Genomic DNA, 12654 nt, shown 5'->3' on the forward strand with positions numbered 1-12654 from the left:
TATATTCCTAATTAGTCGTAAGGTATAATTCCTGAATTAAATTAATTAGATTAATTTATTTCGTTGTCAATCAATATATTCTATAGCGTTCACAAAAATTTTATGAAAATTTTTATTCGGACCCAATCTATATTTCTATGTTTCTACACCCGAATTCGATTCGGAAACCAACACCAAGGACTTAAGCTGCTCAGAAGCTCTAAAATGTAATCCCACCAGAAGCCTATAATCAATTATGTGCTGTGATTCTAAGAACATGCAGTCTAATTCTATATGTCTGCACAAAAAGAGAGAATTCTACCAGTATTACATTTTGTGAATATACATTGTGTACCAAGATCATGACATTAGAATTCAATTTTCAATTCTTTCTGTTAATTGCAAAAAAATAAAAATAAAAATAAAAATAATAGTAAATTTCAGTTTTCTTGTGAATTTCAATCCCAACTGCTCCCTATCTTCTTAGAATCTTTTATAATATTGTCCTAACCTTCACAAGATCTCAGATATTATTCTACAGACCCACAATTTTCTGCAGCTTTCTTGTTTTCTTACCATCACCTTTTCTCAAGTGAGTGATATTGATACAACTCGGTACTTTATAAAAATAAATTGAAAAGAAAAAATGACACTTGATTGTGTTGGTAAAAGTACATTTTTATTGACTTAACTCATATATTTATACTAGTCAGACCACACACGTGATATTTTTTTTAAACGATTATTATACAAATTTTTGGAAGAAAAAAAAGGGAGAGAAAAGAAAAAAAAAAGGAAAAAAGAAACAAAGACAAGGAATAAAAAAAGTAAAAAAGAAAAATAGGGAAAAAAGAAAAAGGAAAAAAAGGGTAAAGAACAAGAAAAATTGAAAAACGAAAACAAAAGTAAATAATTAGTTAAAAAGGAAAAAAAGGGAAAATTAAAAAAAAAGTCACGAGAAAAGGGGAATTTTTTTTTTAAAAAAGGAAAAACATAAAACGTAAAAATTATATAAAAACAAAAAAAATGGTAAAAAAACGTAAAAAATGTAAAAAAGAAAAGAAAAAGAATTTAAGAAAAATTAAAAAATGAAAGCAAAGGTAAAAGATTAGTTAAAAGGGAAAAGCAACAAAAAGGGGGGGAAAAAAAGGAGGAAAAGGACAAAAAGAAAAAGAAATTAAAAAGAAGGGTCACAAGAAAAGGGGGGTTTTTTTTTTTTTTTTTTTTTTTTTTTTTAAAATTCCCCAAAAAAATTTTTTTTTTTTTTTCAAAGTTCCCCAAAACGCTGGCAGCACGGGGGATGCAATTGCAACTATAAGTCATTGAAAGACAACATTACCACGCATCTTTTAATTGTTTCTTTTTTTTTTTTTGTATTTTGTTTGAATCCTATTGATTCTGGTGTTGAATTTTGGTTTAGCCATTTCTTGTACGACAAGTTAAAAGGCAATGCAGAAATCATGATCTATTGATATGAAAGTTTGATATGGAAGAGGTTTCAAATAAGCGACACTTAACGACAAAAACAAGTAATCTCAAGTTAGAAGTGGTGTTATGTTTAGTATTTACAACATCTCTCGACCATGTTGTTCTTCATCGACAGTTTTTGTGATGTTTCTTTACTTGTACTGTAATACTATGGTAATTCCTCAAAAAGAAATTGTATACAAACATGATGTTTCTTTACTTGTACTGTAATATTGCAGCATGGAAGTAATTTGACGGCGGAAACACTTCGCAGGAAGATGGGACCGCGATGACCGCAGGCTCAACAAGGCACAAAACAGGCTGCAATTGCAGGAAGAAAATATATTGTAAAATGCTTCAAGGTACAAATTTATCAGTGCTTTTTCATCCAAAATGACGAACAAAATGTATACCGTTCTGTTCTTATATTACTAACATGTTGACGTTGCTTGGAAATCTCAAATATGCTAGCAATAAACAAAAATTTGCTCTTGAATTTGCTCTGATTGGATACAATTTTCTTCTTTTGAAGGGCAATGTGGGATGTTCACGTACTTGCAGACGTGAGGATTGCCAAAATTCTTTTGGCAGGAAATCGGATCCTGGTTAGACTCTATGGCCATGTGCTTTAAGATTACAAGCCCATTCATTTTACCGATTCGAGTTTAGAATTCGAGTTTTATTATAGTAAAAAACTCTAAAAAGCAGTCACATCTAACTTTTTTATTACAGTAAAAAATTCTCACATAAAATCACATCTCAACTTAAATTAAAAACTTAAATCAGCGAACTAAACGGACTCTACATATGCTCTCATGTTTGCGGCCAAATTCAACTGTCCAATTCCTACGTTCAACTGTCTGATTCCTTATATTTGCTGCCTCGGAAACAACTACCGTTTCGAAATAATAGCTTCACGACAATATGGCGACGAATTCTCTCGCTGAACACGTTTTCTCCTATTTGAAAATGAGATTAAATGATAGAGATGCTTCAATGGAGAAGTGAATTAATACACAAGCAACATGACATGATCTTTATATCATCGATGTAACATGAAGTAGAAATGGATGCTCTTATTACACGCATGGTTATACAAATGTACAACAAATAATATTAAAAGAATTGCTTATAATAGTTTGATATGAAGCCTTTCGTATAAAAAGAAGAAAATAAAAATAAAAATTGTTATTGTGAATAATAAAATAAAGGGAAAACAAAACTAGGGTCTTTCATGGTAGATCGGGGAAAATTCTCTCTAAGAATTTGGTGAATCGACTAGCATACAGGTGTGGCTCAACAACAGAAATTGACATGGGGTCAAATTGCGTTGACTTGTATGCATGCTCGAGTTTCTTTTTCACATTGTATTCCTGCAATATGTCAATTATTCCCATAAAAAGAACAACATCATAAACCTCAAAAAGTTCAACTTCTGAAGAGTCTTCCTCAACAAGACAAAGCTTCCGCTGTGCCTGCGCCGGCATATTTACTCCTAATTGCACTCGTAACCTGAGAAGAATGCAAGTAAATGTCTGTTATGCTATATTCGCACAATAATAAAACTGCTCTCAGATTCAACTGACAAATAACATCGAGTCACGGTACACAAAAACTTGTGAATGAAAATGATTGGATTGATAAAAAGTTCCGTTCGGTAAAATTCTTTTTTTTTTTTTTTTTTTCCTTTTTCTTTTTCACTTCATAGGACACACCCGTTGTGTAACTATTTCCACTTTAGCCTTATCGCTTCACTGCTTTCCATAAACGGGTCTACACACGAAGGAATAACACTCCTCAGATCCAAAGTGCCTCTTCTTCTTAGGTGATGCAGGACACACACAATCACCTTATCTTGGAATCCCCTTTGTGTACATATCGCCTCCTTTCAACTTTACTATAGTTTTCCTGCAAACATGTCCACACAAGAAGGGACAACCTTCGTCGTTATAAGTACCAGAGACCACCCACTACCAGTTAATGTGGAACACTCCATCATAGCTATTTCAATATCTCATATTTCACTGTATTCCATCCCAAGTGTCTCTATTTTCAGAGTAACCAAGCATAAGAGTAGTGACTCAGTATTGTTGATCACAACTTTACCACTCCACTAATCACCCTTAGTCTAATAGAGTTTGCGTTTCAATATTCACCCTTGTTGTTAACCCAAAGCACCGGTGAGTGTCCTAAATTAAGAGTGGTGTGACCTGTTACTTTCAACTTGGCCAAATCTGAGATGCAATACAATTGTGAGCAATGGCATCAACAAGTGATGGTTATCCATTTGAAGGTAAAGGAGGCTGTAAGTTATTAGGCTTATCATTCCACACACACAGAATTAAACATTAATCATAACAAATGTCAAGCAAAAGATTAGTTATGCCAGGGGTGACGAAACATTAGTAAGTAAAAAAAAATAAGCATAGAAACTACCTTCCAGTACCAGGGAGTAAAACATCAACTTCCTTGTCGCCTAAAGAAAATGCTTTTAGTGTCCTTCCTCTGATGTGAGGACCTGGTGCAGTACTGACAGAACTAGGTTCATGAGTTACCAATCGCAGGCCATTAGGAGGAATCGGAAGTTCAGCTTGCAGATTTTCACCTACTCAAATTAGAATGAAACGATTCATAAGCTAAGACAAAAGTAGAACAAGACAAGAAAGTATTTTCAAATAATAACACCAACGCATACATGGCAATTAACTACCATCTCGCTGACATCGTAAGAGATAATCTATTTTATTCCTTTAAGAATAAAATGTAGCTAGCTGTTGATAAGAATTTCTGTCAAGCCAGTCTGGCAAACAGCAGATCTGCCCGTAGCATTGCACTAAAATCACGTATAATTACATCCCGAAGGTTTACGTCAACTCTGCAGTGAGGTTTAGAGGCTTTTTCACTGAAATGACCTTGGTTACAAAGAGATTATAAACGTTACTATCTCACTTTCTGTCTTTTAATTGTTTGGGTCGGACGTGTTCGATTTTCTTTGAAGCAAGTCCATTAACTTTGTTTCTTGTTCTATGTACAATTTGTAGAGTACCATAGGTAGTTTAAATTTGAGATTTATATTGATTTTTGGAGTGAAACAAACCATTCATTCAAAGTAAAGAGAGAAAAAGGATTCTAAAACACTGAAATCAATAACTTGTACAATAACTACCAGTAAATACCAAAAAAAGATTTGCAGAATGAGACGCCTACCGTCATTAGCAAGTAAAGTCTCTAGAGTGTGCCTTGTATCAGGAGGTTCGAAGGACTTGAGCTGCTCAGGAGCTCTAAAATGTAATCCCACCAGAAGGCTATAATCAATTATCTGCTGTGATTCTAAGAACATGCAGTCTAATTTTATTTGTCTGCAAAAAGAGAGAATTCTACCAGTATTACATTTTGTGAATATACATTTTGTATCAATATCATGACATTGGAATTCAATTTTTAATCCTTTCTCTTAAAGGAAGAATTAAAATAAATGAATTCTTTCTGTTAATTGCAAAAAATAAAATTAAAAAATAAAAAAAAAATAGTAAATTTCAGTTTCCTTGTGAATTTCAATCTCAACTGCTCACTATCTTATTCAGATCTTTTAACTCTTATCCTAGCCATCCCAAGATCTCAGATAATGCTACAATTTTCTGCAGCTTTCTTGTTTGGTTACCCCTTTAACTACTTCAAAAACAAAATATATAAACACAAATATTGAGCTTCATCATCACCATTTCTCAAGTGAGTGATATGATAAAACTCCGATACTTTATAAAAAGATTGAAAAACAGATATCATACTTGGTTGTATTGGTAGAAGTACCATCAGAAATTTTCATCGACTTACTTAAACAGTGACTGCCGCAATAATTTGTCCATATGAAACTCATATGTCAGATCCAGATCTTTCAATGTGGTATGCTGGCTGATTTTATCTTTCTTTGTGATTCTCCCATGAGTTGATCCTTTCAAATCATAGCGACGATGAATCCGTAGTTCAGTATAGAACATATTCCCCATGACTACAAACCGTACCTGAGAAAACAAAATGGTTAAGAAGAAGAAAAGTAGTGAGCTGAATCACAGATGAGAAGTGTGGGCATCTTCTACGATAGTTTAAAGATAGCTCATTTTCTATTCTTTTGTGCTGCAAGGATGTTCCATAACGCGTTTTTTTTTGTTGCTGTGTTTCGTTAAATTCTTTTTCCTCTTTGCTTTATTTTGTTTGCTTGTTAGTCGTTCTCGTTGTCGATTACGCTTTATTTCGGAGAGAAAACAAATCATTGAACAAGATGCTTGGGAGAACTAAAAGTAAGTGCAAGTGATAAACTTGTAGACACCTTTCTTCCACCTCTTAACTTTATGCGATGGAGTCCAAAAAATTTCGTAATGAGTGTATTTTCATGTTCTCCTACATGACGATAGTAATTGGGCAGCATCTTGAGCATTGCCTACAAAAACAAATTAAATGGAAAAGAAGAACAAACAATATTATATATGAACATCCACCGCTTTTATCATTAAGTTAAAAAACACAACATTGGTACACTATTAAGTTTTGAAAACACAAGTGTAAGCTCTCAAATAATATAATTAAGCTACTATACCACGGAACTAATTTTGATACAAATGCAATGTGTTTCAACATCTTCAGCTGCAGTCCATTAGATTATTTCACATGTTATTTTTTTCAAATAAGAAATATCAACTTCAGAGTCACATTTTCAGGTAAGAAATTTAACCTGTGAATAAGTGTTTTCCAAATCACGATGTCATTATTTGAAATGTAAAGATTCATAAATGTAACCACTTATCTGTGAAGTATCAGCAAAAGTAATTTGGAATCCACAAATCCCATAATAAATTAGAAAACAGAGTAGTTTGGACAAGAGATGTGTCATGATGACAATGGCCGTACCTCTGTGTCTATTTGACCAGCCAAAAGATTACTAAAAATGCTTTCTTACAGTCTACCTCGCCTCATATGACATGCTCTGACTACCAGAGTTCGGGCAAACAAGATAATCTTCTGTTCATTATTTTTTATGATCACACTAAAGTTTGATCGTCATGAGGAGTTTGTCAAAGTCACTCAGAATCCCAGGATCCTATGAGTGGGTGGAAAAGTCTTACGTTTGTATTCCAATAAGTAAATATTTTTGTCACAATTCCCTGAATATATTTAAAAACTGATACACAAGGACGCAGCAACATCAACCTAATTTCATTCTTGATCCTTGGTATCACTTCAGCCCTAAGGTTCTACAGGATTTCCAAGTTAAATGTGAACATCCACAAATTACTTCCATGTGCAAACTGAACTTTGCTACCCTATTTTTGTTTGTTTCATGATGTGTAATCTTGTTGCCAAAATTGACCTGACAAGGACCCTATAAGTTTAAATTGTAATTTTAAACAACTTATCTACAGCCAAAAAAACGTGATAAGGTCCAATAAAAAAATTGTCACTTTCCATTCAGATAGACAAGTGAATCAGATAGAGATGCTACAGCTAGAAATTCAGAGTACAGAAATAAAATATTATATGGAAGTTCAAACCTTAAGTTCCGGCCTTTTTAATGTCTTAATTACAAATCTATCATCATGAGAGAGATAGAAAATACTGCCACTTTTCCCCGGAGAAGAAAGCTCTCTTAGACCATCATCACCACAAATGGACATCATATACTCTGCCGCATCTAACTTGAACATTTCCCTCAAATTCCTAATTTAGGTTAACAAGATTAGAGGAAATACTGAAAGAACTTTCAAATAGCTAATGCATATTGGAAAACAGAATGTATATGAAGTAATCATGTGGGGCGCTTTGTAGATACTAAGAAACTTAGGGGTCTGATTGTTATTCTGGTCATTGATGTACTTTATCAGATAATATTAGGATACATATCAAAATCCTTTATATCCCTCATATTATCCTTTTGTGCATCCCTGATTTTATGTCTTGATTTTTAACTATTTATAAATTGACAGCTCTAAGTAGAGTTTCACAGGTTAAAGAGGGCTATTAGAAGGAGAACAAGTAGTATTTAGTTTGTCTCGTTTTACTTTTAGCCGTGAACCAAGGTTCCTGAGTGTTTATTATACGTATGCAGGAAAGATAAAGATTAAACTTTTTCCCTTTAAATATGTAGGTAGCAGATAGTCAAAGTCAAACATTAAAAGAAAAGCATTTCACACCAACCGTGTACTAATGCATCATAAAGTATGGTTAATGACTAGTATAAGATATAAACAGGGGAGGAAGTTAAACAAAACAAGATGATACATTATGAACTTAAAAATTTGCCAGATTTAACAAGGCAACTAAAGCATAAAAAGAAGCAAAAATCACAACGATGCTTGAACTTTCAAAGTTACTGCGGAAAAAAAAGAAAGGCAAAGAACCCCATAAAGGTATAAACCTATTAATTCCTTCCCTCTATGAAGACAAACTCACATAAAATTTACAGCATACTAGTTGTTAGGTAGTTTTCTGTTCTATTCGTACTTTTTTTCCGCACAAAAATATCTGGACAGCATGTTTCAAAGCTTAATACCATTATTTTTGTCTTTTTCTGGAGTAACTCGAACCAGTCAATTTTACGTGAAATGTAGGAAGACACGATGGATTAACTACCATAATTCCTCTCCTTTTGTTTTCTCCCAATCCCTAGAGTCAGAATTTCCCAAAACTTTTGATGTTATTATTATTATTTTTGAAAAAAAAAGGCCTCTTCAAAGTAATTTCAAATAAAAGATGTGAAAAAATGAAAGGAATACTATTTCTTATTTATGAGACTATGGTAGACCCTTATTAACCTAATGCTACAACTTCAATGGCCAGTGAAAGTGACCTAGACAGACAGATAACCTGTCCTCGAGTGGCGCTCGAGCAAGCAATTCAAATGCATGCATCTCGCACATATAAGATTAGAAAATACCTGAAGACCATAGGGCAATAATCTTTCCAGTAGAAATCAATTGAATCGTGCGGAGGTGTGAACTGGGAACCTTTTCGGGGGAAATACATCCTTATTCTAGCTCGATCTCCAAAATCGGAAGATCGAACTTCACGCACAGGAACTGGTGTGATCTTGCCAACAGTATACCTGTGAACTTCAAATAGGATTTCAGTAAATGTTACAAATCCCAGAAAAGTAGTTAGTTTACTTAAAAGAGAAACAGAAAATACCAGGAAAAGTTTCACCGCCAAAAGAGAGAGAGAGAGAGAGAGAGAGAGAGAGAGAGAGAGAGATAAATGCAGAAATGAATTTAATAAAACCACTTGAACTGAATTAATCCATTTAACAGATTGAAATTATATCTCGGTAAATTCTAGCTGCAGATATAGTGATTTAGAAAAGGAAAAAATTAGGCTTATGCGTGATTGTTTATATGGGATCACATAGTGAAAGTATCTGCACCTTAATCTGGATAAGAAAGTAATGTTTTTGATTCTCACAAAGGAGATTGAAACTTGAGGTCTGAGTTCTAATCAACAAACAACAAATTAGAACTTATTATACACACTAGACTACAGTTAACAGTTGAATTCGAGAAATGATTTTATCCACGCACCCTAAACTGTAAAAGAAAAGATGAGAGAGCAAGCAAACCTGATACCAAGTTGCAAATTAAGTCTTAAATAATGACTCCGACGGCCTTCAAAAATGTCAATGCATGACGCCTTCTTTGCTTTGTCCGTATGAAAGCTATTTGGCTCTTTACATTTTTTTGACAACTCGGTATACTTCCTTATTCTCTCTTTAATCAGAACCCCCTGCATGTATTCCCTTTCATAGACTAAACTGTCACTATCTTGTGACACATATTGACCTCCTTCTATAGTATTGGACAATGTGCACGAGGGGTCATGGCACAAGAAATTTCTAGAAGAACTAGAAGTTCTAAAATTTTGCTTTAACAATGTAGCCCCGTGTGATATTCGACTTGAACTTTTCAAAAATCCACCGACAGAAATCTTCTCTGATAGACTTCTCTTAACAATTGATGTTTGCGCTTTTCCTTCTGAATTCAATGATGAAGATGACAGCAGATTCTTCCCCTCCTTATCATAATCACGAGAGCTACAACACTTCATTAGGTATGGATGTTTACTTCCAGCAGGATAGAAAATTCCTTTTCCATCCTTTAGATCCTGACTCCACGTTCCAAAATAGTATCCTCCATCTGCATACCTATAAATGCCATTCCCATGTCTAAACCCATTTAACCAAAGGCCATCAAAAAGATCACCATTTGCCCATCTCATAACCCCTCTACCACACATTTTCCCAGCTTTCCAACTCCCAATATACATATTTCCACTGTTCCATGTGTACTTACCGCTACCATCATGTGCTCCTTCCTTCCATTGACCTTCATAAATTTCAGAATTACAATATTGCTTTTTTCCAACACCGTGCACAATATTCATCCTCCATGCCCCCCTGTAAATTGACCCATCAGATCCAGTTAAGGTACCAAAACCATGAAGGTAACCCCCAGAGAAATCACCTTCATATCTTGCTCCTGACAACCAGATCATGTTTCCTTTCCCTGTCATCTTACCATTTTCCCAATCACCCTCATATACAGTCCCATCTGACCACGTGTATTTACCGTTACCATGTGGCAGCACTCCATTAAAATTTCCAACATAAACGTCCCCATTTGAGAAGGCTTTCTCCCCAGACCTGGAATTAGTTCAAAGAGATCAGAACAACTAGATCAAGATACTGTTGCAGTTGAACCTGACATTCTTACATGAGAACAAAGGGAGAACAAAGGGACACACAGAATTAAGCTGACAAACTTTACGAAATTTACCTTTCAGTGTCTTCCATAACCAGCTAATGAAAACCAATTCAACTGCTCTCAATGACTTCTACTAACTTCATCTCTCAAACTCTTTCAAATCTAGACAAGCCATTAAGAAGTTAGAAAAAACTCTCTTCATGAACCTTTACAGCTAACAGCCACAGCAATCGTGCACCCCTGTGTATTCAACCATAAAAGAACAAGTCAATATAAGCATAATCAAAAGCATTCAAATTTTGTTGTGGGCAATTTACTAGTTCTTGGACACTGATTTAGATTAGCTTTGTGATGGCCAACAAAAATGTTTGATTCCATATTCTCATTATATTGCTTATGATGGTCCCCAATCATGTTTGTATCTGCTTTGTGAATGCGCAAAAAGTTAAACAAACACTTGGCCCGCTAAATTTGATACTTTTCGGTTAAGATAAGTTAACTAAGTTGAAATTTTCATTTTTCTGCAGCTCTTGGATTAGAAGAAATTGATTTAACCAAACCTAACCGAAAAGTACACACTTGCTGTTAAAGGAACCAATTTTGACGAAACAAAAACATGAATTCATTGATATTGCCAACATAAAATTTGAGAATATCCCAGTTCACTATTTGATTCAAATTACTTATTTCTAACGATATCCTATATTTCTAACAATACAAGAACAAAAATCATAGGATAAAATATTACAGTTGAACTCATTTCTAGCTCAAAACTTCTGCTTTTTAGCTCACAAACAAACATGTTATTCAGAGAGAAACGAAAAACACAATAAACCGAAAACAGAACAATAAGTCACCACTCGTTTCCATTTGAAATTCACTTTTCTCCATTATTTCTCCTTCAAACTCCATTTCATTTCATATATTCCATTGAATTAAATCAGAAAAAACACTGATTCGAAGCAAAAACGATTGGTTTTCACTCAAAAGTTGAATGCAAAAAAAAAAAAACAAAAAAACAAAAACAAATATTTCCGAATGAGGAAAACGAAAAGAAGAAACTCACCTCGATTTAGACCGGAAAATGGAACGCCAACCAGCGCTAACCAGAGATAGCTTAAAGAGGATGAATTGATTTCCAAATTGAAGAAGAAGCCCTTTTTATTCGAGTATAATAAATATATAATAATATTATATCAGTTCGTTCTTTTCCCCTACCAAATAAATTAATAAACAATTAATTAATTAAAAAATCACATCAAATTGAACCCACCTTTGTCTTTTCCTTCGTATGGAGATCCTCCTTGAAATTGACACTTCACCTGTTCACCACTATTATCTCTCACTGTTTTTATTTTTTTACTATTTTATTTTTTAATTTTTTTTGTGTGGTTCAAATTGTAATTTAATCAGTAAATAAAATTTAAATTTATTTTGTGTAAAAAATAGTTACTATTTAAAAATAGTTTACACGGTTGAATTTAATTTTTTAATTAAATTCTAAATTTAATAATTTAATTAAATTTAAATAAAAATATAATTCAGACTCTATACTAATTAAATACGAATTCAAACCTTATTTTCAATTTGAAAACTGAATTAAACAACAAATGGGGTTGATTTCTCTTTAATTAAAAAGATGTTTGGTTCATGAATTATAATCATGAGATTAAAATTATTTTTAATGAATAAAAATACTGTAACAAATTATGAACTATGATTTAAATCGAGATATAAATCTCCAAACTAAATAATACATGCTCTTCTCTTCTTTTCTAAACAAAAGAAAAGAGGGGAAAAAAAAAAGGAAAAATTGTTAACATGGCTTTCCGACCAACATGCATGACCGACAAGTTTGTTCTTTTCTTTTCCCTCTTTCGAGTATTTTCCTTTTCCACTGTGCCTTAAGTGTTGGGACATGGACACGTGTCGGGAAGTGGGTCCCGAATCTTTATATTTAAATATTCCTTAAAATTGTGGGATGAATTGACAGCCACGTGGGGTCCACTGGAAGTCAGTGGTTGTGATTGGAGGATGCGTGAACCTGAGTTGTATGTGATTCTCATGGGTTTATTATAAATTTATTTAAGGCTCGATTAATTTGTTAATTTTAGTTTATTGATTTGAATTTTTATTTTAAATTAAGATATAATTTTATATAAAAAATTTTTATTATAATAAAAAAATTAAATATAACTATTTACGTAACAAAATTTAAATTATGAACTTAAGATCCCGTTTATTTCGCTGATTCGAGTTTAGAATTCGAATTTTGTTACAGTAAAAAGTTCTCATAAACAATCACATCTAACTTTTTTATTACAGTAAAAAATTCTCACATAAAATCACATCTTAACTCGAATTAAAAACTCAAAACAGCGAACTAAACGGGCCTTTTAATGGAATCGAATAATGCCGGAATGCTGCGTAACTTTTTTTTTATATATAATTAATATTTTTTGTG

The 12654-nt window shown here is 33.2% G+C and overlaps 1 protein-coding gene across 2 annotated transcripts; it reads right to left on the reverse strand.

Moving 5' to 3' along the window:
* Positions 1 to 2571: 2571 nt before the first annotated feature.
* LOC21406952 (phosphatidylinositol 4-phosphate 5-kinase 7) lies at positions 2572 to 11321 on the reverse strand. 2 transcript variants are annotated; one of them, XM_024170390.1, is made up of 10 exons: positions 11257 to 11321; positions 10263 to 10430; positions 9050 to 10129; positions 8375 to 8542; positions 6993 to 7158; positions 5774 to 5884; positions 5281 to 5468; positions 4654 to 4805; positions 3883 to 4051; positions 2572 to 2958 (listed from the first exon to the last, which is right to left on the reverse strand). In XM_024170390.1, the coding sequence occupies exons 2-10, from the start codon at positions 10277 to 10279 to the stop codon at positions 2679 to 2681; spliced, it is 2331 nt and encodes a 776-aa protein (XP_024026158.1). In that variant the 5' UTR covers positions 10280 to 10430; positions 11257 to 11321; the 3' UTR covers positions 2572 to 2678. The 2 variants fall into 2 exon arrangements, with proteins under 2 accessions (XP_024026158.1, XP_024026159.1); XM_024170391.1 differs by lacking the exon at positions 2572 to 2958 and adding an exon at positions 3083 to 3354.
* Between the last annotated feature and the right edge of the window lie 1333 nt (positions 11322 to 12654).

The sequence above is a fragment of the Morus notabilis genome, unplaced genomic scaffold (assembly GCF_000414095.1).
Source record: "Morus notabilis unplaced genomic scaffold, ASM41409v2 Scaffold165, whole genome shotgun sequence".
NCBI lineage: Eukaryota > Viridiplantae > Streptophyta > Magnoliopsida > Rosales > Moraceae > Morus > Morus notabilis.